This window comes from Phyllopteryx taeniolatus, chromosome 19 (assembly GCF_024500385.1).
Source record: "Phyllopteryx taeniolatus isolate TA_2022b chromosome 19, UOR_Ptae_1.2, whole genome shotgun sequence".
Taxonomy (NCBI): domain Eukaryota; kingdom Metazoa; phylum Chordata; class Actinopteri; order Syngnathiformes; family Syngnathidae; genus Phyllopteryx; species Phyllopteryx taeniolatus.
This window is the reverse complement of record NC_084520.1, coordinates 8,519,754-8,544,035: the sequence shown is the minus strand read 5'-3', so window position 1 is coordinate 8,544,035 and position 24,282 is coordinate 8,519,754. Positions and strand designations below refer to the sequence as shown.

The 24,282-nt window shown below is 41.5% G+C and overlaps 2 protein-coding genes across 3 annotated transcripts in view; both read right to left on the bottom strand.

Annotated features, from left to right (window-relative positions):
- Positions 1-902: 902 nt before the first annotated feature.
- Positions 903-10,705, bottom strand: tecpr1a (tectonin beta-propeller repeat containing 1a). The gene is made up of 24 exons (XM_061755535.1): positions 10,556-10,705; positions 9,600-9,851; positions 9,336-9,518; positions 9,142-9,264; positions 8,289-8,408; positions 8,049-8,223; positions 7,884-7,984; positions 6,544-6,645; positions 6,309-6,451; positions 5,601-6,136; positions 5,370-5,515; positions 5,086-5,241; positions 4,851-5,000; positions 3,927-4,084; positions 3,607-3,825; positions 3,335-3,431; positions 3,122-3,201; positions 2,982-3,038; positions 2,732-2,906; positions 2,499-2,634; positions 2,298-2,390; positions 2,102-2,208; positions 1,552-1,671; positions 903-1,308 (listed from the first exon to the last, which is right to left on the bottom strand). The coding sequence occupies exons 1-24, from the start codon at positions 10,622-10,624 to the stop codon at positions 1,165-1,167; spliced, it is 3,642 nt and encodes a 1,213-aa protein (XP_061611519.1). The 5' UTR covers positions 10,625-10,705; the 3' UTR covers positions 903-1,164.
- A 322-nt stretch (positions 10,706-11,027) lies between these two features.
- The window catches only part of baiap2l1a (BAR/IMD domain containing adaptor protein 2 like 1a), a 27,959-nt gene continuing 14,704 nt past the window's right edge, over positions 11,028-24,282 (bottom strand). For both annotated transcript variants that reach the window (XM_061755536.1, XM_061755537.1), the window contains 9 exons: positions 23,508-23,642; positions 20,897-21,049; positions 20,670-20,813; positions 18,890-19,013; positions 18,053-18,266; positions 15,998-16,057; positions 15,603-15,753; positions 12,536-12,576; positions 11,028-12,448 (listed from right to left, as the gene is read on the bottom strand). In XM_061755536.1, coding sequence (XP_061611520.1) covers positions 12,376-12,448; positions 12,536-12,576; positions 15,603-15,753; positions 15,998-16,057; positions 18,053-18,266; positions 18,890-19,013; positions 20,670-20,813; positions 20,897-21,049; positions 23,508-23,642 — 1,095 coding nt within the window. In that variant the 3' untranslated portion in view covers positions 11,028-12,375. The remainder of the gene's footprint in view (positions 12,449-12,535; positions 12,577-15,602; positions 15,754-15,997; positions 16,058-18,052; positions 18,267-18,889; positions 19,014-20,669; positions 20,814-20,896; positions 21,050-23,507; positions 23,643-24,282) is intronic.

Sequence of the window (24,282 nt, the reverse complement as noted above, 5' to 3'; positions counted from 1 at the left end):
CTGTTGAATCCAGGAAGAGAACACATGCATTTAAATGAAGTGTTTGCTCATTTGCTCGCGGTGATGATGATCCCCCATCCCCCTGAGAACACAACTGACTCGTCTGACTTGTCTGCAGAAATGTTGTTTCAAGAGTTCGGTTATTTGTAATGTCCCAAGGGGGGATACTGTACTGAAGTTGAGCTATCAATAAACGTGTATTTATTGACTGGTATTTGAGCATGCACTTCACGTGTGGAATGAACCACGATGATAAATAAATATCACTTAATCACAGTAACAGACCAATTCATGAATTCCTTATATTTAAGGGTATATGAATCCTTATCATATTTTTAAGTACTGTATTTTTTTTTTCAAATGTGTGTGAAATGTTCTGAATATTTTTAAGGACAGAAAGTCAACATGCAATTGAAGACTAGCATTTTACAGATTTGTTTCAAAAATAGTTTTCTTTTGTCAGCAACCCCTCTAAAGGAAGTAAATCCCAGGAAGGTTTTCCCCTTTTACATTGTACATGCTCCAAAGACAATAATGATCAATAGTCGTCGGAATAATATCTACAAACACCACTAGACATTATCTTGTCGTGGTAAGAAGTAACCAGCAAGTTAATGAGACTCTTGTGAAGTAAAGGATTTGCAGGGTGGTGCTGAACGACCCACCTCAATAGATCCTCTTTGTGAGTTAATCCTAGTAGTTTATTTAAGTCTTTACACAATGAAAACCCAAGGTTTATTGAAATCTGTGCTTAAGGGTGTTTGTCTTGACTTCAAAGGTCTCCCATTAAAACTTATTTTCGCATCACACCACAGCAACAGCATTTGGACGACTTGACGACGGAAAACACAATAATATCCTTGAAGTCAACAGAAAGGTAGCTCAGCAAACACTATCATAAATGAAACTGAGAATTTTTTTTTTTTTATACACTCAATACTATACACATCTCTATACATATATCACAGTACAGTATATACTGAAATGTGTATGAAGACCGGTGGGCAAAAATAACAAAAAAAAGTCAAGTAGTTTTTCTAACAGCAAATAAAGTGATGTCTGCCTTGAAGGTGAAGCTACAAAAGAAGGAATGCCACAATAAAATGTGAATGTTTGGATATAGTACTTGGACATTTAAAAACATGGCCGATGTGTGTCTTAACATCACTTAACGCTGTCGTTGACCTCTGCGTCCCTGACAGTTTGGGGGCTCCCAGAGACTTGGGCAGAGGTGTCTGCTTGGCCAGAGAGACAGAAATGGGGGCGCTCCATGGCATTCCCCCGAACTGTGATGTGCTCCCACCCACCCTAGATGGCAAGAGGAGAGGAGAAATCACCTTCAGGCACCATAACAAATATATTTAATGTGTGTAAACCTTATTCAGAGCCAAACCCAATTTCTAGCCTTCTTTTAATCATGAGCTTCATCACAATGTAAATTAGTAGTTAAACGTCTTAGTGTTTTTCCAATTTTCTTGCATTGCCACTTAGAATTTTAATCTGGGTTCATCAAATCTCACACTGAAGCTGTATTTCTGAGGAATTCCTTACCCCAATGCCATAATCCCATGACTGTCCTTTGGGCTCCAAAGGGTGGATTCCGAGGCGATGGCATACTGTCCCACGACTCAGACTGTGACTGCCCTGCACCTTGTCTGCTATGATCCAAACCTAAGACCATACCACAGCATGAGGCAGTTACCAAGAAACATACTGCTTCAGTCATACTTTAATGTAAACCAGGCTAGTCTTGTAGTTCTTTATTCTTTTTTCAGACCCAGGGGGATCCATATCACAGAGTTAAATAAAAAAAGAATAGAATTTAAAAAAAAAGAGAGAAACAAGAACGGAAATTATAATATAATAATGATAGTAATAATAAAAATAATGATTTTTAAAAACGATGTATATATAATCAAAAATAATAAGGGCGGGCCTTATTTTTCATTTCAGCGGCATTAAAGAAAACAACAACATTGTTTATTGTCATAGTTTTTGGAAAAATATATCGTCTCAGAAAAATTGTTATTGTGACAGGCCTATGCATTACTAAAAAATATGAAACGTTCAGACAGACATTTTGTGGTATGCGTGTACCCACCTGATCAAAAGGCCCAACAGAAACTTTGCGCACATTATTAGACACATACTGCCATGAGGAGCCCTGAGGATAACTGGGGGTCAAACCCTTCCGGTACCACAAGTTACCTGACCAGAATAAATCAGGCATAGGATTAGAAATAGTAGCCAGAGAAATATGATAGCATATTCTGCAACTATAAATACAAACTCCTCACCATTGTCATCAACAGTGAAGACTGATGTCTTCCCAACAGACACCTGCTGCAGTTTCTGTTTGGTTGGGGAAGGGATGTGGTACCAACACTCACCTCCAGAGGGAGACAATCTTCACGTTATACCGTCATTGTGAAAATTGGCCCATTAAACGAGGTGTTTTTTCTCCCATGTGTATGGTTCTCTACATGTCCTCCACTGACCTGCAGGGGTCTGAGGAAACACAGATCCCCTAAAGAAGGCTGAACCATCCCTGGCGATAGCCCAAACCTGACTTGCGGCCCCGATGGAGATGGATTTAAAGGGCTGGTCAGTCCCCACGTGAAGCCATGATGTTCCCTTAGGGACAAACACAATGTAAATAAATACCTTTTAAATTTGTTATGTGCAATTAAAAGAGAAAGCCACCTTCCTCTACAAAAGCCATCTGACTCACAGCAGGTGTTGGACCAGTGACTCCCAGTCGGCACAGCACATCTCCCTTGTTGCTGATCGCCCACAAGGGCACCACATCCGCGCCGCTGTGGGGGGTGCATGGCAGGATGGTCACATCACTCAGTTGAATGGGTGGGACTTCCTGCCACGGAGCTGAGGTCGTCAGTTTGCACTTCCTGTTCGAATGGAAAGTTTTCTAACTTATCACTGTTAAATAAATACTATCTAGCGTGCTTGTTTTTGAAGACTACCTGGCCCATCGCCTGCGTCGCACAAAGTCCTTCATGGTTTTATGGCCATGATACCACCTGCATGGAGAGTTGAGATCAGATGGAGTACAGAGTGTCAGTCAGGGGTTGGTTGAACTCAACAGATGACACTTGAGACCTACGCTGGGAAATCAGCAGCATACTGCCAGCCCTCTCGGTCCGTCCCCCCAGAGACGCTGTAGTCGATGGCCCACTCAGACACCTGAAGACAAAATCAGGGAAGGGAAACGTTGTTCAAAGTCCATTTTCCATAGCACTTGTTTGTTGCACATTGTGTTTGTGCTAATTCAAGACCGCAGGAATGGTAGCGGTTTAATTTACTTTGGTTTACTTACCCATGCCCATTGAGGGGATGGAGGCTTGGTGTTAATTTTTGTGCACTCGTGCAGTCCTGAGGCATCGCTCCACATGTAGCGGTCAGTAGGGAGACCTCTGGAGACGTTTAACAGAAAAGTGAGTGACCTAACACCTCCACTCAAACACTATGATGACAACAACAAGCTTCTCAGTGACAATGTAGACGTCAAACAAACACAAAATATGCATCAAATGGAATTATTGCAAATACTTTAATAATCATCTGAAAAATGCAGCGAGAGCGCTGTACCTGTTGGTGTAGCCGGTGACAGGGTTCCACCTCTGGTTCTCATAGATGTAGACGCTCTTGACGTCAGTCTGTGTGTAAATGTGGTCATTACAAGTGGGAAGACCCTGATAGAAGCCTCCGACGTAGACCCAGGCATTGTGGTCATAACCAATCCCCCACACGATTCCAACACTGTTACTCTCCACGATGCGCAGGTGACCTCCGATCTGACGCCAGAACCTGCATAAACAGGCAGAGTCCTCATATAACTATAGCTTCAAAAACCTTATCAAAAAAATTTATTTGCAATTTGAATTATTTCTGCTTTGTAGAATGTTTACATTTGGTCACAGGGTGTGGGGTATGGCATCGCCTCAAGGCTGGGGGTGGGCTCGCTGACAAAGATGTCCCCTTTACAGGTGATGGACCAGCTGGCTTGTTTGGAAGGAGGGCCCTGAATGCCTCTGGAGTCACAGCAGGATGCACTCAACAGCGCCAGCTACAGCCAGAACAGAGAGAGCCAAAGAGAAATGTGGTTATATCCTATGGGAGTGTTTATGCTGGGAGACAACAGCACAGTGTAATTATTCAAAACATGAATCCAAACAGACTGACAATGTCAGACGTTTATTACACTATGGTTACAGTTTAAGTGAAATACCTCTGTCTATATCAATCAAATCGGAGTATTGTTTTAGAATTTTTGATACAGCTCTTACATTTGATTACTGATAGTACAGGGTGTCCATAAAGTCTCATTACGATTTAATAAATTTATTACAAAAACAAATGAAAACACAAATCTGTGGAAATTATTACAAAATGAGGCGTAACTATTCAAATTGTTTTGCCTCATTTAAGAATACACCATTATACGGGCACCATTAGTTGCACAAAGCACATCAAGAAGGTTCTCGATTTCTTGCCATGTTCGCTGTAGCGTGGCTTCATCAATAGTGACAATGGCATCAGTGATTTTTTTGCCTGGGGTCGTTGATGTCCAGCATCTTTGTTTAATACACCATATCTTTTACATCACCACATAAAAGGAAGTCAGGATAGGAAGATATCTTGTGAACAAGGCCATCCCTTCCAATCCACCAGTCTGAAATGTTTCACCAACAAACATGCAGTCCCCCAATGTGGTGGTGTAGCATAATTTTTAAGAACGTGAGAACTTAATTGCTCTTGTAATATATATATATATTTTTTTTATTGTAACGAGGCTTTGTCGACACTGTGTATTTTGGATAATCTCTCCTTACCCAGTCATGCATTTCCTGTTCTGTTGCAGCTGCCACTCGAATAGGCCACCTCTTTTTGATCCGCTCGGGTGTGTAAATGGCAAAAGTGTGTTTGGCGTTATTGAGTACAGGCACCAGTATCGTCACCTCGTTGATGAAGGCATGCAGGTACTGGAGGGGAACCAGAGGGTGGAGTCAGCAGGAATAAGCAGCTGTGTATTATCCATTACAGACCACATGAAATCTTCCTTCTCACCTTCTTCTCCTCATAGTAGTTATAATAGACGAAAATAATTCCATCCTTGTTCCCCTCTGGTCCTGAGAACTGCTCCAGTGCAAAATGAACATCCACCCACTTGTGCGGCTTCCAGTCCCTCCACCACTGCATGGGACCCTTCTTTACCCACACACACTTTCATGGAGGCAAGCAGGCGTATGAAATAATAAAATGGGAGGAAACACCCCTCGGTATTGATCTCATTAAGTTCTGGAGGCGTACGTAATGTTGTGGCCAGTGAGTGTCCATTCACTCACACTCACCTGCTCTATGGCTTGTTCATAATGTCGGAATTCATCCACCTCTCTCTTGGTCCTCTGACTGAGCTGCTCAAAGATTTGTGTCCGCCAGGCGGCCATCTGGGCTGGTGTGACAGACAGGCTCATGGACTGGACAGACTGGGCTAACACTGTGGAGAATAAAACATATGTTCTGAAAAGATATTTTAATCATCGAGATAAAAATGATTTCAACATCTGTTTTATTTAACCCACATGAAGTGTTCATGGTGCTGTGGAACCAGTTCAATTGGGAATGAGTGTCCACAGAGCAGCCCCCTCCACTGACCCACGCCCACAGAGGATGCTCATCTACTCCATAAGGGTCTTCAATAGCTAGGGAGTACGTGGCCACAGACGACAGGCTGGAGGTGTCTGCAGAGTCCGACAAAACTCCAGTCTGGGCCTGCTGGCACTGCGCCTCCTCCAGCTCCACGTTACTCCACTGGGGGTCAACAAGGCCTCCAGCCTGAACCACGTCAACACTCAGAGTGCTGTTATCTCCTTCCTCAGGGATATTCTCTTCCTGTAGGACAGCAGCAGAGACTGGCTCTCTGTCAGAAACCAGCTGAGAGATGAAGCTGTCACTGGTGACCTTTGGGATGAGGGGTTTTGGAGTGTCAGTGGACTCATCAGAGGGTTCAGTCTTGGCATTAGAACAGTTGGTTTCATCTGTGGATCCTTTTTCTGTATCAGACTCCACATCGCTCACCACAGATGGAGGCGGCAACTCATTGAAATAAAATCCAGCACTGTTGCAACGAGGAATATAATGAGGAATATTAATGAATTATACTTGTCAAAGCTTTGTCTTGACATTTTTGCTGACAACTATGTTAATGCACGTGACGGCCTCATATTGCACCAATAGATTTTGTGAAATAGAATTTCTACCGCTGAAATGACGTGTGTTAAGTCTGTTACCTCTGCTGGCTGCTGGCGCTGGAATGAGATCGATCCCCATCTCTGAGAACAGCGATGGCCCTCCAGGTTTTCCCACTCAGTTCACTAGCCGTGACACCCTGTCGGAAGTACACAGCCCGGTCTTCACTACCAATGGCCCACACCTGTGCAACAACAGTGAACAATTTAGGAACGACACACAAGGAAGAGGGACTTCTTTATAGGACAAGGAGCATTGTGGATACTTGTACTGCACCTGATCGTTGAGTCCCACGTTGATCACGACCATTTCTCCGACCATGCTTATCCAGCCGGAGCCACAGGGATTGTGGGAGTTAACACCACGCCGGAACCACACCTGGTAAAGAAGCATGCAAGTTGAATCCCTTAATTAATTTAAACAGAAAATATTTTTTAAACATTTGAATGATGATAATTATTATGATCATTATTAAAGAGATTAATAGAGATGTAATTGAAGTCTGCATAAGTATTTAGGCTTATTCTCAACAAAATCTGTGCTTTATTCTTTCCACTCTGTGTAAACCATGTTGAAAAATCTTGCCGCTAACCACATCAATTTTGCCGTGGATCAGTGTCCCACCAAATCCAGCAAATGGCGCTGCTAAAGGCCTATACTGTACGCCATCTACTGTTTCTATCCACAGCACACTGGTTAGCACGACTGCCTCATAGTTTAGAGATCATTTGTTTATCTCGGAGCTCTAGCCTTCCTGCGTGGAGTATGTTTTTCTCCAAGCGCTTGGATGGGTTTTCTTTGTGTACTCTGGTTTCCTCCCACACTCAATGAAGACTCTAAATTGCCCACGAGTTTGAATGTGAGTGTAAATAATTGTTTATATGTGCCCTGCGATTGGCTGGTGACCAGCCCAGAGTGTTTCCTACCTCTCGAACAGAGTTAGATGGGATTTGCTCCAGGTCACTCGCAACTCTAATGAGGAGAAGCAGGATATAAACTGGATGGATGTTTCAAAGCAAACATCTGAGCATGGATTCTCTCATATCCAACTGCTCGCATTGTGAACCCCATTCAATTTGGGCCACTCTCTAAATTAGCCTAAAATGGAAATCATTGCGGCGGCACGGTGGCCGACTGGTTAGAGCGTCAGCCTCACAGTTCTGAGGACCCGGGTTCAATCCCTGGCCCCGCCTGTGTGGAGTTTGCATGTTCTCCTCGTGCCTGCATGGGTTTTCTCCGGGCACTCCGGTTTCCTCCCACATCCCAAAAACATGCATTAATTGGAGACTCTAAATTGCCCGTTGGCATGACTATGAGTGCGAATGGTTGTTTGTTTCTCTGTGCCCTGCGATTGGCTGGCAACCAGTTCAGGGTGTACCCCGCCTCCTGCCCGATGACAGCTGGGATAGGCTCCAGCACGCCCGCGACCTTAGTGAGGAGAAGCGGCTCAGAAAATGGATGGATGGATGGATGGAAATCATTGCATCTGGTTCTGCTCATACCCATTCGACAACCCAGATGAATATAAGCAGAAGCACAGGAGATCTGAGCCAGCAGCTTGGAAAGATATGTATGTACTTATCTCTATTTGCATCTTTAAATCAACATTGACTTACTTTGTTGTCCTTGGTCAAAGCCCAAACAACATTGACTCCTACTGCCACATGCATGACTCCTACATCAGGACTGGGAGAGTCCACCACAGACCAGGAGGTACCTGGACGAAAGAAAAGATAACAGAATCCAAGAAAAGAAGACTATTCAGATACCAGCCACTGTACCTTGGGGACTGTCTCGATTGACACCCTCCCTAACAATCAGCTGGCCCTCCCACAGCACCGCCCACACCAGTTCCCCAGGGCCACAACTGATCTGGACCACTTCCTGAGGGAGGGAGATGTCATGCCACAAAGAACCCTCAGGATTGAGATGGCAGATACCGCCTCGAAACCACACCTGCACAGAGGAGTGAGGAGGGGTGTCATGCTACATCATACATGATTGGAAGTGAAAAGTTGTACCTTCCCCTGAAGCGATACAGCCCACAGTGACAGTAGGCCACGGGGTTCCTCAGTTATCTCCCACCCACCACAGCTGATGTCACTGAAGGGATCTGGCAGAGAAGTCATCTGTGAGGAGATCTGACAGGAACAAGAATGCAGGTGAATTATTAAAAAAACACACACACACACACACATCCAGTTGCTAGGAAAAGTATATGGTAGTGATGTTAAAATGAACCCGAAGCCTCGAAGCTTTTGTCAGACTTCCTGAATCACACTGTGTCGAAATGGTGCTTCGGAGCTTGTATCGTCCCCCAAATATCATGTGACCATTTAAGTTTGAAGCTATATACATCACCACGTGTATCGACAGCTCGAACCGGATTGGTTGCTGTCATTTGAGTTGACAGCTCGTTTGGCGCCAACTTGTGTATTTAGGAAGCTATTGAACAACTGTTATTTTTGAATAAAAACTTGTAAAGACATCTCTGTGCCCTTTTGTTTCTGTTCACAAGTCATCCTTTTATAATAAAGATGCACACATGAACAACATATTGAGACAACCCTCACCGCCTCCCACCAACCCACCAGGCCCACAATGTAGCCAGTCCTCACCCAGCCCAAGGGCAAGACGGTGTCCAGTGTTTGGTGGAAAGGAGGGCGGACAGGGGCACCCGACAAGGGAACAATAAGGGAGGTAAACCGGAGAGCAACCACGGGGCATGAGAGAGGAGCCCCCACGCCAAGCAGCCATCCAGCCAGAGGGGCTCGGCCATGAGCCTAGTGAAAACCGACCTTCCCCACTGTAACTATGACTGACATACTTGTTTTTTCAAACTATATACACAAACGCATACGGAAGAGGACTCACCTCAGCCCAAGAATCCATGGCTTTGTACCTCCTGTGACAAAGCCATCGCCTGCGACGGACACAGGAGTTCCACTTTTTGTCCTTGGTGTAAACAGCTGGGAAGTCAATGGAATATGTCCACCCCTGCAGAGCATATACATCATGAAAAAATAGCTGCGATACAAAACAGCTTCTGAAATAAAAGAGAAACTCACCTCTTTCTCTGTGGGTTCCCCCTTAAAGTTCTCATCCACATACCAGTCACCTTCCCACTCCCAGCTGCTGGAAGGGAGACGGAAACTGGAAGGAGGTTGGTGCTGCAAACCTGTGACATCACTCCACTGCCAGCGGTCACTTGGCAACAAGTGGTCAGAAAAACCATCAACAGGATTCCAGCGCTGATAAGACAGACAGAGAGAGCTGAAACCTGATAGATTCATACTTGTACACTGGGCTTGTACACTTGTGAGAACACCCACTTGATTCTCATAAGTCTCCTCCTGGAAGCGGATGTGCACGTCAGAAGCGTGAACATTCAAGTAGATCTTGTTGTCACAAGCGATGCCCCAGCAGCACTTCTCAGCCGCAGTCACTCGCTTAAATTCCATCTGAGTGTCATGGCATTGCTCCCACTGCTGGCCCACCGTGGACAGGCTGTAGACCCGCCCGTGCACATCCACTGCCCAAAGCTGGGAGATGGGCATGGCTGCCACTGGGACCACGGGCTGGACCTTTGTGGAGGGATAAAAACTGACAGTATATATATTTGGGATATGTCTGAGCCTGGTGGAAGGCAATCACGGTATCAATCACAGAACATTGTCAAAAGACATGGTGCCATTTACACAGTCCATTGTAAAAGCAGTGATTTATCGAAATGTTTGACAAAGGTACGTGCTGCAAATATTTTGCATAAGTCACCTGTACAACTCTGAAAGACCGTGAGAGACCTGCATTGGTGCCCGCATTACACTTATACATATGGATCATCCGAGCTGTGCAGTTTTAAAACTCGTTTTATGACGGAAATTGTTGTTTACATAGACTTTTTTTCCCTTTGGCAAAAGGGACATTTACTCCAAGAGAAACCACTTATTTTCACATTATCTGGAAAGACAAAAATATTTATTTGGATTATGTATGTGGCATTATCAGTTTGTCCTTTCACATTTGTTATTATTTAAAAAAAAAAAGATAACTGCCACTTCCTGACATTAATGAAAATGGCTAGTTGCAATGTTAACAATAACACATACAATTAAATTAGCGACTCTGAAGATGCCCTGACGACATAAACAGAGAGGGTAGAATAGAAGCCAAAATTGGTCCAAAAAAAAATCAGCAGCTTCGACGCTATCTTGACAACACTCCGGATTACAAGCTTAACCCTCCACCAAAGCCCCGCACGTACACGTAACAGCACACACGCACCCACCTCGAAATTCCTCTCATTAACCGGCACAGAAAAGACGTTCCCTCGAAGAAACAAGATCCTAAAGCACATGGAAAACCATATTGTTCATTGTTGCTATGATTTTAATGACAGGTACCCCCTGTCTGCGTAAACCCGGAAAAGCTGTTTTTTTTCTTCCTTCTCATTGGCTGCTTCGGCGGCGCCGTTGTCTGTGACATCCAGCAGGGGGCGCTGTTGTTTCATATTTCAGAGCAGAGCCCTCGTGCAAAGGTGACCTAATGTGTAAAATGTTTTTATACAAACATAGGTGGGTCTTTGGAGGGCCTGCCCACCAGACAAGTGTGAAATTATTCTGAAAATGCATCTGTGAAAGAGCCATTCTGCGCTTCTGCCCACTTTTATCAAACAGTGGGGCTAATAACCCCTTCGACCCTTCACTATCATGTCAAATAAATAAATAAATACATACATACACCCACTACATTGAAATATGTAGACTGTATCATGTTTTATTAAGGGAAAAAAGGCTACATTGTGAACACAATGGCAAGGTACACTGAAGGAGGCACAGAGGAATAACTGATCACTCATCCATCACAGAGTACACTTTCTGTAAAGCAAATACGTGACCAAAAGTTGATCTCCTCACAGAATCCTGTTTGTCTATTTCAAAATTGTGACCTGATATATTAACAAATAACGTAAATGTCAATCAGTGAGGAACGTCATTAACATATTGCATAAACTGCACACCTGCCCAAATCACAAAGCGTGAAAAATATTCCCTTCATCAAAATGTTATCCATTTAAAACATTGGCAGTCAAACCAAAACCAAGCTCGGCTTGAGCACATCATGGACATATGCTGTACATTTTCTTTAAATATCTCCTACAAACATCCTGCTTATAAATATAAAATCTTATTTCAGATAGTGACATACTTCACTGCTGTCTCTCAAAGGACAAATCCTTTATATCAACACAGCACGCTCCCTTCATTCTCACAATCTCTGCACAACATCGCACAGCTCTTTAAATAAAAAGAGAAAAGACAATACTTAATATATTAAAAAATAAAAATGTGACTTTTTTTTTAGATTTCTTTTTCTTTTTCTGTAAGTCAGGAAGACATTTTCTGTTTGCTGGGCAGTTTTGTCAGGAACATGGTAAAACAAACATTTATCACTGCAATAACTGCAGCACAAACAATAATAGAAAAGCTTGAGTCATTTTAGGAAAATGCTTGTCCTCAGTTTGTTCTGCACAAACACATTTTTCCTCTAAATCAACCGGCAGATAAACGTTTTTATTTGACATATACGAGGACAGAGATTGGCTAAAAACAATTGGCACATAAAAACAACTAAGGGTTATTTCGAATATTTTGTCTGGAGGACAGAAACAGAAAAGATATTTGGATTTTCTCTCATTCAGTCATTTGAGAAACAACAGTTTTTTCATGTATGCAATTCATTGCAGGTGTTTTCATTATGAGTAATATTTTGAATTACTTGACATGAACACAGACTGGATGAATGAACATTACACTTTGGAATATACGTATATGTCCATATTGTGGCACGGTAAAATGCATTCATGTTATGATCTCTTCTGCGATTGGCTGGCAACCAGTTCAAGGTGTACCCCGCCTCCTGCCCGATGACAGCTGGGATAGGCTCCAGCACGCCCGCGAGCCGAGTGAGGAGAAGCGGCTCAGAAAATGGATGGATGGATGTTATGATCTCTTGAAAAGACTGTTGCAAGCTGGTGAGATGTCTAGTTGGGGTGCAGTTTTCGGGCGGGTTGGAGGGCTACCGTGATTCCCCTGAAATGGTTTGCGTTTAGATGACTGGTGCTGATCGATCATTGGTGACAGTGGGTCTCAGCTTTACTGTCGCGAAAGGATTCCCTCCTCTGCAGGGAAGAACGTTTGAAATTGTCATTGGGTTATTTGGTTGTCAATGTTAATCACAACATTTTGGAAGAAGTTAGTTCACTCACCCTAGAAAAGGAACCTTTGCTGTCCCATTTACTAAAGAAACCTACAGTGAGACAAATGACAAGCAAGACCCTTAGAAGTTGCAGAGGACATCCAGTAGAGAACACATAACACGCCACCACCACGCAATAAATCCCTCATAAATCCACACAAATCCCTCCAGCTGTGAAGAAAAGGCTGTGTTACCAAACTTGTTGGATTAGACTACTCATCAGCAACTGTCCTCCTGCCTGATGGTGCCAAGTACAGCTTTGACATGTAGAACTACTAGTTTACAGATAGCTCCCTCTCTGGAATCTAGCTCGTCTTGAAACGCCTGCGAAGAGCCTAACACTCACTCCTCTTCTCTCTCGCTTGAGGATGTTCATTATTATTTTATGAATACAAGTTCCTCAGCTATGTTGCCCGAGGGGAAACTGAGCTGAGGCCCGTTTTAAGATAAATTTGTTTGTGCCTGTATCACAAATCCAACTATTTCTACTATGCTCAACTGTATTACATTTTATACCCAGCAGAGAGCAGAAAACTCAGAAGTCTCGAAATGCAGACCTTGGAAAAAAAAACAAAACAAACTGTCTTTTGTTATTTACTGTGCGTAAATATCTTTTTCCCCTGATCTAGTCTGTCAGGAAGGGAATCTTTCTTCTGCAATCCTAAACATACCTTTAGATCGGGAGTGGGGAAAAATATGCCCCTCAATGTAATATTTATGGCACCCAAGAATTTGCTAATTCAAATGTATTTATTATTTTTGGATTAATTGACCTTGTTTAATAACTGGATAATTGATTTATTGTAAATATTAATAAAACAAATATTAGTCAATGGTGCTCCGGCTTCCTCCCACATTCCAAAAACATGCTTCTTAGGTTAATTGAAGACGAGATTGTCCTGGGAGTGAATGTGTGTGTGAATGGTGTTTGTCTATATGTCTGTCCTGTGATTGGCTGGATGGCCCAAGGTCAGCTGGGATAGGCGCCAGCACCGCGACCCAAGTGAGGATAAGCAGTATTGAAAATGGGTAGATTGATACAGATTTTTATATATACCATACATTTAACATGTATTTTAAAAATAATTGCTTAATTAATTATAACTACATTCATTATGAATACAATTTAAAACATGAGAGCAAATTATTTTATTTTGAAAATAAACCATTTTACATAAATTTTTTAAACTTTCTTTACTTTGCAACTTTTTTTTTAATTTTTTATTTTTTATTTTTTTTTTACAAAGGAACAAGCATATTTTAAAAATCAAATGTGGCCCTAAAGCACAAACGTTTGCCCACCCCTCTCTTGACAAACAACAATATTCCTTTGGCATAAAGAAACAAATCATCCCGTATTTTCACCGATTAATTAACTTTCCCCAAATGAAACCGATTTAAAACACCCACAACAGATTAAAAGGGTCTGGTTGAAATGCGACCCGATGAAAAGTTGCTGCGATAATGATGACAATGTCAATTATTGCCCTACAGCCTCATAAACAAGACTTAAAGAGAGCAGCTAGCTTTCGACCTTTCCTTGAACAACGCTCATGTGGTGAAAAGGAAAATCATAAAGAAGCAGTATAAGAAAATTAGGATCTATGGCATCTCGCTTGTAGACGTTAAAATCCTGAGGCAGCAAGTAGAGAGGACACTGAGTACAGACAAAACGATAAAGTGGAGAGCAGAGTTGTGCCTAGACTTGTTTGCTGGTTGGTTGGACAGATTCATCTTCTATCAGCACACATATTACATACTTATATTGTGACCGGACCCTCTTGTCCTCTTTGCCTGCCTGTGTACAGTATGTTCATATCATCTAATCGTTACACCCGGAGAGCGCTGGAAAACCTCAGAGCCAGTGGTGGGCAATGGGTATTGTATATAATTTAAAGTAAAAATATATTTTTACATTTGTATTTAAGTACATTTCAGAGTCTGTACTTCTGTACTTTTAAGTGCAGGAGTTGAACCAGTACTTCTTTCTACTTTCTTTTTTTTCACTCAAGTATCTGTATTTCTAGTCAAGTACAGAGTGTGAGTACTTTTTCCACCTCCTGTGTTCTAAACATGCCTCCACATACATTTTTGTTTTTAATACACTGCATCCTTATTAATCATAAGCTAGATAAATATCATGACATATAATACAACTCGGTGGAAGGAATGATGTTTCTTGCTGTGCCTCATTCAAGGGTGTGGCAATGATCGTCAAGTTGATAAGAGGCAATTAGTCATGGTTGGAAATGTGTCATGACATTTTATGTGTGGGTTGGGTGCGGGTTATGGACTAACTCTGCAAAAAAATAATAATAATAAATAAAAAAAAGAAAAAAAAAGAAAAAAGAAAGCAATACATATATTCCTACAGGAAATACTTAACACGTGACAGCCGGTGAAAATCAAACTTGGCCACAGCCATCTTCAAAACGATAAGCTATAATAAAGAAAACGATTCAGGTGTTTTGAAGCCTCATTTAGTCTAATTTTGTACCCACAATAGCTGAACAATAAGGTCAAAACAAAGCTATACCTACTATATTGGAAACAAATCAGCAAAGTAAAAACTAGATAAAGAAGGGCTAAAGGGCTAGATAAAGAAGTTAGCCTGTTACTCAAATAGCATTAGTGTGTTACTGTAAAAATCAAAAAAATAAAATCCCTGTAATTGGCTGGTGACCAGTCAAGGGTGTGCCCCACTTCTTGCCCAAAGTCAGATGGGCAAAGTCAGATGGGATAGGCTTCAGATCACACTAATGAAAATAAAATAAAATGTCTTTGCACTTGATTCAACATTACTGAAGAAAACAATTATTCCCAGAATGTGTTTTGTCATACACAACCATACAAAATGTTTTGTTAAAGAAAAATCATCTTAATAGACATTAATTTTAACAATTAATTGAAATTACTTGCATGAAACGATCCAAGTTGTTAGTAAGTTACAGACTGAAAAGTCTCCTGAGAGAGTTTGTGGACATTTGAACTTTTTCCTTTCTACATAATATATACGCTGATGTATTGTGCAATTTGTAAATACATTTCGTTAAGTTGAATAAAGATCTGGTACTGGCCATATTCGGTGGCGATGACATTGACTGGATCACCGTGCTGGTGGGGAAGTCATCCGAGTAGTCTGGCGGCGGCAGCAACACGGGCTCCTCCTCATCCAGCTCGGCCAGACTGGTAACACTCGGACTTCGCACCGGTGACCCCAATTTGCTGCTGTATGACATGTGACATTCAACCTTTAAACATATGCTATAATAATTTAAATGTACAATAATGACTTTTTACTGGATTCACAGCAACATCAACACTTATTCCATATTGCTGCTACTTTTTTTCGACTGTGCTTACTGCTATTTGCAATGCACAATTGCGTCTGTACGTATCTGTACCATAAAACGAAGATAAAGGCTTTCTATTCTATCTAATGTACTCTAATGATGGAAATATGTTTTCTTACCTATTTGATATGTGAGGCTCAGAGTAAGATCTGCAGTAGGATGAGGGGAACCAACCACGTCTAATATACAAGACAAGTAAACCACAATATTAGACACAAAGCCGTTTTATATTATATATGAAATAAATGCTATATTACACGATATGGAAAGACATAGGGGGACACCTAGCCATGCTACAGGACCTCAAATGGAAGATATATTAGCATGCAGAACAGCTTCCTGTCATCTGGGAAGACTTTCTACAAGATTATGTAGTGTGTCTGTGGGAATTTATGCAGTTGTTCCTCAGGTTCTTCCATGTCAAACTCATCCAAGCATGCCTTTATGGACTTTGCTATATTCAATGGGGCACAGTCATGCTGGAATAGAAACGTGGCTTCCCCAAAACTGTTCCCACAAAAGGTGGAAGAATTGAGATTTAGGGGGAAGTAAGGGATCTTAGAGCAACTCTTGACTCATTAATTAGTCAATTAAGTGTCCGAACAAAATTATCAGCTGCATTTCTATTGTCAATTGACTATATGGACTGCAAAGTTTTAGCAATAATTAATCGCAGAATGATTCATAAATCTGGCTAAGAAATTACTTCTAAACTTTTAACTGTACATAGATAAAAGTAACATAAATAATATATAATTGTTTTAGTTTAGGCGGCACGGTGGCCGACTGGTTAGAGCGTCAGCCTCACAGTTCTGAGGTGCAGGTTTCAATCCCCGTCCCCACCTGTGTGGAGTTTGCATGTTCTCCCCGTGCCTGCGTGGGTTTTCTCCGGGCACTCCGGTTTCCTCCCACATCCCAAAAACATGCATGAATTGGAGACTCTAAATTGCCCGTAGGTGTGAATGGTTGTTTGTTCCTATGTGCCCTGCGATTGGCTGGCAACCAGTTCAGGGTGCACCCCGCCTCCTGCCCGATGACAGCTGGGATAGGCTCCAGCACGCCCGCGACCCTAGTGAGGAGAAGCGGCTCAGAAAATGGATGGATGGATGTTTTAGTTTATAAAAGCACAGTCAGTGTTGCTAAGTTAGCGACTTTGGCACTATATTTAGAGACTACTGACCCTTCTAGCAACCATTTTTCAAAAGCGCAACTAGAGATTTTAATACCTGCTATATGCAGACAACATAAAAGGAATCAGGCATGTGCACAGATAGACCCCTAGTGGTGCCCTAGCACCAGCCACTTTTGCCCTGGATGATTGAAGTTCCCTTTGCATGAAATGGATAAAAAGGGTCTACACTACTATTGTGGAAATAGATTAATCATGCATCTATTTGTGGTTAGTCAAAAGCACTTTAAGATTGTATTTCCATCTGTATTTGGGTCCTAGTAGCTATTGCCGTAGTTGCAGAATGCATGTACGCTTAACATCCTTGTCTACAAACAAGTGAAAAACAGGACACACACAATACATAACTCAGACGTGTGCTCCTGCATGATGTTTTAGGCAGGGCAAAGAGTGAGCACAAGAGGTTCACGTATGCTACCTAAAACATACTTGACATACTCTTGTGTTCCTACACAAGTTAATACATTTTGTATTAACAGAACAAAATATATCCAGACAAAGCAAAAACTTGCACTGCCACTTGAGCAATGTGGGGGGAAAAATGCCATTGTCAGTTCTGTTGCACGATTGCTGGTACGAGTAACTGTCCGCCTCACAGAGGTGACGACGGCCCTGGACTTTATACGAACTGGTAGGTATGAGAAAAGGACAACAGATTATGAAAGATTTAAAAGCCCCCGTTAAAAAATAAAAATAAAAACTAACACCAGACGTCATCCAATTTCTTACATGTCCATGTACTAAAAAAAAATTGTTGACACAGAAAAGTTACTTTGTTGGCAAAATTTCACTTACTTGTTTATATTGTCACCAAATTGCGTATTGGCTGTATTGCGAGTGGGCTTGAAATGCATCCCCCACCATAAACGGGGGTTCACTTTATTGTTTAATGTACCACGCTGACTTGCACGAATTTCTGCTCATGGAATAATAATAATTAAACCTGGGTTGACGAGACAAAAAAAAAAAAAGAGTGAAAACTTACTGCCGAGTCTTCTCCAGCTCGCCGTAAAGCCACCCGTCCTTCTCTTCCTTAATGAGCAAGGTGATCATGTTGCCCTCGTCAAAACTGAGGAGGGTGGTGTTGTTGCCCGCCGAGTGGGGAAAGACGGTCCTGACCCGAGGCTTTTTCGTCATGTTGAGACCCGAGAACTGGGACGTCACCCGGGACGAACTGTCCTCGTTGAAGCTGCCCTGGTCTGAAAAGGTAAAAGGTCAATAAAACGTATATGTTAAATAGTTTACACTGTGAGCCATCTTCCCGTGATATCCACAGCTGTGAAACTGCTTAACATATGAATAGCACCCCTGATGGGGTTGAGGTCAGGGCTCACAAGTTCTGTACAAAACTCATCCAACCATGCCTCTTTTGGACATGGAATAAGGCTCTTCCCAAAACTGTTCCCACAAAAAAGTAAGCAGAATTGTCTTAATAACATTCAAGGGAAACTAAAGGGTGTGTCTCAATACTTTTGTCTGATATTGTCGCTATAGAGACAAAGATATACCTGATTATAACCAATGGATATGAACAGGAAGAGGGGTGCTGCAATAAGTGATTTGTTCAAGCATGTCTCTGTAGAACCATTTTGCATTTTTTTAGACCTATATGCTATTTTGGTTGATGCAACTTTGACAAAATTTAGACTGATCGAACCAAGTGGGCTGCTCCTTCCAATTTACAGAATTTTGTGCTGAGCTATGCTAAAAGTTGCTGGCAGTAATGTTAATAAAAAAATATTCTCATGCTTTAATCGGGTGCGCATTAATAAAAGACCAAGTGGTGTTAGAGTTATTTGAATGGTTGGTGGTTGTACTGTACCTGAGTGATTCTCTAAAGATGAAGTGATTGGAGATCTGGGCTCAGGGTTGAACATGTTTGCGAGTGGACTAGTGTGCGCCTTTAGTTGGGGTACAGGGGGCAGCACCACTGACTCGACGCTGTTCTGAGGGGACAAAAGAGAATTGGAAAAAAAAATCATTAAGACATTTTTAAAATGAGAGTTAAAATACTGATACCCAGGGCATGGGTCAAAGTCGGTGTTGAGTTATTAACACATTCACTGCCATTGACGCCTTCAGAAGTCAAATATTCATGTTAACCAAGAAGGCTGGCAGTGATTACTATTAAGCAAGATTATGATCTTATCTGTTCTCTCCTATATGGCAATACAAGCAATGGCCTAAATGTTCAATAGACTTTATCAGAAGGAAACAAACTGGAATCTTCATGGCTGATAGTCAACTTAAAGCCACTCCACGCAAAGATCAGTCACATCAGATAGTGGCACCTTTACGAGATAATGTGCAAACAGGAAATAGATAAAACTTAAAAAGTTACACAAAGTTATAGGAGACATCCTCTTTATCTCGCCTCTTATTTTTCAGTCTGCAAGCATTGCTTGAAAGATATCTCACACATTTTAAGGAAACACAAGCAATATGACTGACCTCCTGTGTTTGTGTCCTGATATAATGTAACAATTGCTGTACATACGACAGTTGAGCGCCTCAAAAAGGCAACACTAGCGAAACAACAATGGTCTACTGAGAACGCTTTTGAACAGAGCTACCATGCCACTTAAACACAGAGTATACGCAAGATAAACAAGAAAATAACCTGTGCAGTGGGAGTGTTAATTGCTCATGATTTGTAGTCTTGATGTGTGGTTTTGTCACTTAAAGAATTCATCCATCCATCCATTTTCTGAGCCGCTTCTCTCCACTAGGGTCGCGGGCGTGCTGGAGCCTATCCCAGCTGTCATCGGGCAGGAGGCGGGGTACACCCTGAACTGGTTGCCAGCCAATCGCAGGGCACATAGAAACTAACAACCATTCGCACTCACAGTCATGCCTACGGGCAATTTAGAGTCTCCAATTAATGCATGTTTTTGGGATGTGGGAGGAAACCGGAGTGCCCGGAGAAAACCCACGCAGGCACGGGGAGAACATGCAAACTCCACACAGGCGGGGACGGAGATTGAACCCCGCACCTCAGAACTGTGAGGCTGACGCTCTAACACTTAAAGAATTGTTATACATATTTTATACCACTGTATTTTCACCGGTATACAATTAGAAAAAGGAATAAGAGGTAGTTTACCATTCAAAAGAGTTGAAATAAGTACAGTGGAACCTCGGGTTACAAATTTTCTTTTTTCTGTGACTCCATTCTGAAGCTGAAATGTTTGAAAACCAAGGTAATTTTTCCCATTGAAATGAATAGAAAAGCAATTAATCCTTTCTTGCAACAGAACAACATTATAGTTACATTATTTTGATCGAAAAAAAGAATAAGCACAAAGTTCTGAGCCTTCCGCGGCCATGCCAAGATATAGTAAAAATAGTACGCAACCCAAAGTAATGTTTCGTAAACTGAATTGTTTGTGAACAGGGTCTTCATAAACTGAGGTTCCACTGTACACTACAAAATGTGATTGTTGCTGATAAGCAAAATAAAGTTATCATTTTGAGAGAGAAGAATGTTGCTCTCTTGACGCACTAAACGCGTACCGAAAGTGTATCGAACCGTGGCCCAAAAACCTGTACCGTCCTACTCTTTGTGTAACGCATGAATGACTGCAAGACAAACAAACACAAACCCTGTTGTGGTGTTCAGCAAGCACCGATTGCTCTGGATTGATGGAAAGTCCGTCTATCATGTGCCTGACCGTGTCAGGGACCTTACTGACATCACAGCACATCTCCTGCCAACTGGGGAGCTTCTCGTTCAGCATGTCCTTTGCCTAGAGGCACACGGAGACTATGGTAAAATCTACTGTATAACACAGAACTAGCTGAGTGGGATTACTCATGATTCTGCTCTTACTTTATCGTGGAAGTTACTAATGTGATAAGAGAACATGCAGTGTTTGTCGACCAGGAAACAGAAGCGGCGTTTTTCTTCCAGCAGAGCTTCTCTACAGCCGTCAGCGATGAACTTCTCCATGTCCATCTGGCGGGACGAGATGGTCTCCACGTACTGCAGACACACAAAAAAAACAGTAAAGTCAGAAGACACAATATGGGAGATTAGTAACCTGATTAAGAATACCTTACAGAATGAGTATGTTTTAGAATGTTTTTATATTACATTATATTTTGATATTCATATTTCTCCCAACAGTGGTATTTTTCTTTCTTAAGAACATGTAATTGGAGGCTGGAAATTAATTCGGGAATCGTTATGGTAGTGGTTAGCACGTCTACCTCCTTAATCCACGAGTAACTGACGCCCCCAATAAATTTTACAATGGCCTATAGATGCTACAAAATGGCAGGGAAACACTACTTTTGTCTAAATGAAGCTCCTCAAATGATTTCAACTTAGTTTCTTGGCACCAAAATGCCACAAGATGGCACCAAAGCAATGTTCTTTTTGTTTGTTTGTTGTTTGTTCAACCCTGAAAATAGGATACTAACCCTAATCACATGCTCATGTAGCCACATGTTGCTAGGCTGAATTCAAAGGGCACCATCATTTGTGCCCCTGAAATCCAATTTAAGAAAATATTTGGCAAATCAACGATCTTGAACTGAAAAAAGTACGTTTTATAGAATAAAGAGAAGAAAAATGACACGCCAAAAAATACTATAGCATTAGTATATGCATTCACAAAACTATAAAATACCAGAACATTAATTAACACATCATATCATATCATATCATACCCCAAATACGCCCCCACACCGCCGCGCTCCTGTCGTTGGTTACAAATTGGCGTTGCATAAGAGCAGTCTGACTGGACACATCATAAGCGCTACAGTCTTTTCAGGAATGCCATGACATACAGTAATTGCTTTTTTATTTGCCTACAACCTCCCTCTCTTACCTTTGGATGAAAAAGCCCAATATTTCAATAATTAAAAATGTCTGGCTGGAGACAAACAATAGCTACTCTTTGAGGGAGACGCGTATTTTATTCTCTGAGTTTGAATCGATTGACAAATGGCAAGACTGCCATATTTAGCATCTATTTCAGTATTTTTTTGTGCTTGCATCTCAGCATTTACACAATAAATATAGCATAGACTGACACACCCTTGCCTTGCAGGGGAAAATGACTGTGGCCACACCTTCATGTCTCTTTGATCACGTTAGCTTTACATACGAAGTTATTTTAAAAAATTTGCAATTTTCAGTCTGTTGGGTATTGAAAGGCACTTCTCCCCCACCGCGAGATTGAGAACGATCCTGCTCGTTAAAGAGTACAGATGGCCGACTTATACTCGACATAAGGCATATATAAAAAAGCACTTCTCAACTTTCTCTCTGTCCTTTTATTCCTCCCCTGCTCCTCTTTTTGCATATGTCCTCCCCAGGCTGTCATGGCAACAATAAAAACGGCCTCTTCCTCCTTACTCACACCTCTTACTTACACCTCCCTATGACAGCCAGCTGAATCAGTGCTATTCACTTCCCATTTTCAACAAATTCTCAATTCCGCAGATTTGGCGCGTGCAAGCAATCGTGCTTCTGTGAGCCCTTAAAGCTGGGCCTCACCTCACTTTTGCTATAAACGAGGAATCAACTTGGGAGAATGGGGATTACAGTTTCAGCTCAGGAGAGTCATGCTCAGGGTGTCAATCTCCACACACATAATATGTAATGTTGGTGGTTTCAATCCAGATCAGTGATAAACATGAGGCCGATACCAGCCAAAAAAAAAAAAAAAAAAAGCTCCTTTTGCAGCCTAGAGAACAATTCAAGTTATACTTTTGTCAACAAATTGATTTGCAAATCGCCTACAGCCATTTGTGTCTGCACAACAGACCCAGCAAAATACATGAATTAACCCCCAGCAAAATACATGAATTCTATCAGGGCATTTGCTAATATACAAACCTCAAGCAATATGACTCAGACTCATTAACTCCAAATCTACTCAAGCTAGGCTACAACTTTAAGACATGTAATCAAACGAGCCCCAGGGAAGAGGAGAAAGGACAGATGAGACTAATAAGTAAAGGAAACATATATCAACATCTATTAGAATTATCTTACAAGCCAAACAAGAGAACACATACAATAGTATACCATTTAACCAAAGTAGAGACCCAATAACTAAATTTGAGCACAAACTGTTCAGATTTTGACATCATAAGACCAAGAGCTGGACATGTACATTAAAAATGTTGAGGTCAAATTATGCTCAAATGTAAAGGTTATTGTGCATTTTAGGTTCATCCTAAAATTTCCCCCAAAAGACAAATATCCCTAGGTTTTTGAGTAGTGTATGTCTGAACTTTGTTATTAAGAGCCATGCATTATTTGCTGAGAAATTAAATACAATTCCATGAACGTCCTTTTATGTTATGTAAATAACATGCGATAGGTGTCTCCAATGTATGCATGCAACAGGATGAGTCTAGGAAAAGACACCGTGGCTTTGCATGAGACCTCGTGAAAGGAAGAAGCATCTTTGCGGTTTCAGTCTCACCTCATTCTCCTTGATCTCATACTTGGACACGTTCTTGCCCTGACTCTTCCTCCTCAGCTTTTTCAGGTCAGTCTGCGAGCGGTCCAGGGAGTCCTGCTTCTGCTTGTGTTCTGATTGGTAGCGTTTGAACGTGGCCTATAGTAATGGGAGTACATTTTCTTTTTAGAATACAATTGATGCTCAAAATAATGTGAGGCATTCTTAAATAGAACAAAAATAATTAAAATATTTTAAATAATATAGTCAAAAAGAGCTCTATCAAATATTCAGCATTTACTATACAATGATGAGGAGATTTGGATTTACTTTGATTGGTGTAGAACTGGATCGCATTATACTGAAAGGTGTTTCTAACATTTTGGTTGCCTTATTTACATAAATGAGGGGGGCAAATTATCATGGTGTATCTGTCTGTTGTAAATTTGTAGTGATTGATTTGACTAAAACAAAAATGAAGTTCCAATATGTCATTACTCTACAGTAGTTAAGATGTAAAAACAAAACAAAAAACAGATATAGATTTATCTGTACTTTCTACGCTGTCAAACCAGGCTCATTACATTTTTTGGCGCAGATATAAAAACGATGTAAATAGAGAGGGATGAAGTCAACCATGAGTGAGAGCTTGATTGAGATCTTGGGGTCTTACAAGGCATGTAAAATAAATAAATAAATTGGGACAGCAGCAACATGGAGAAACGCAACCAACGAGCATTCACGACGACGACAACGGATTCGGAGAACCAAGGTATTCGCCACCTGTGGCCTTATCAAA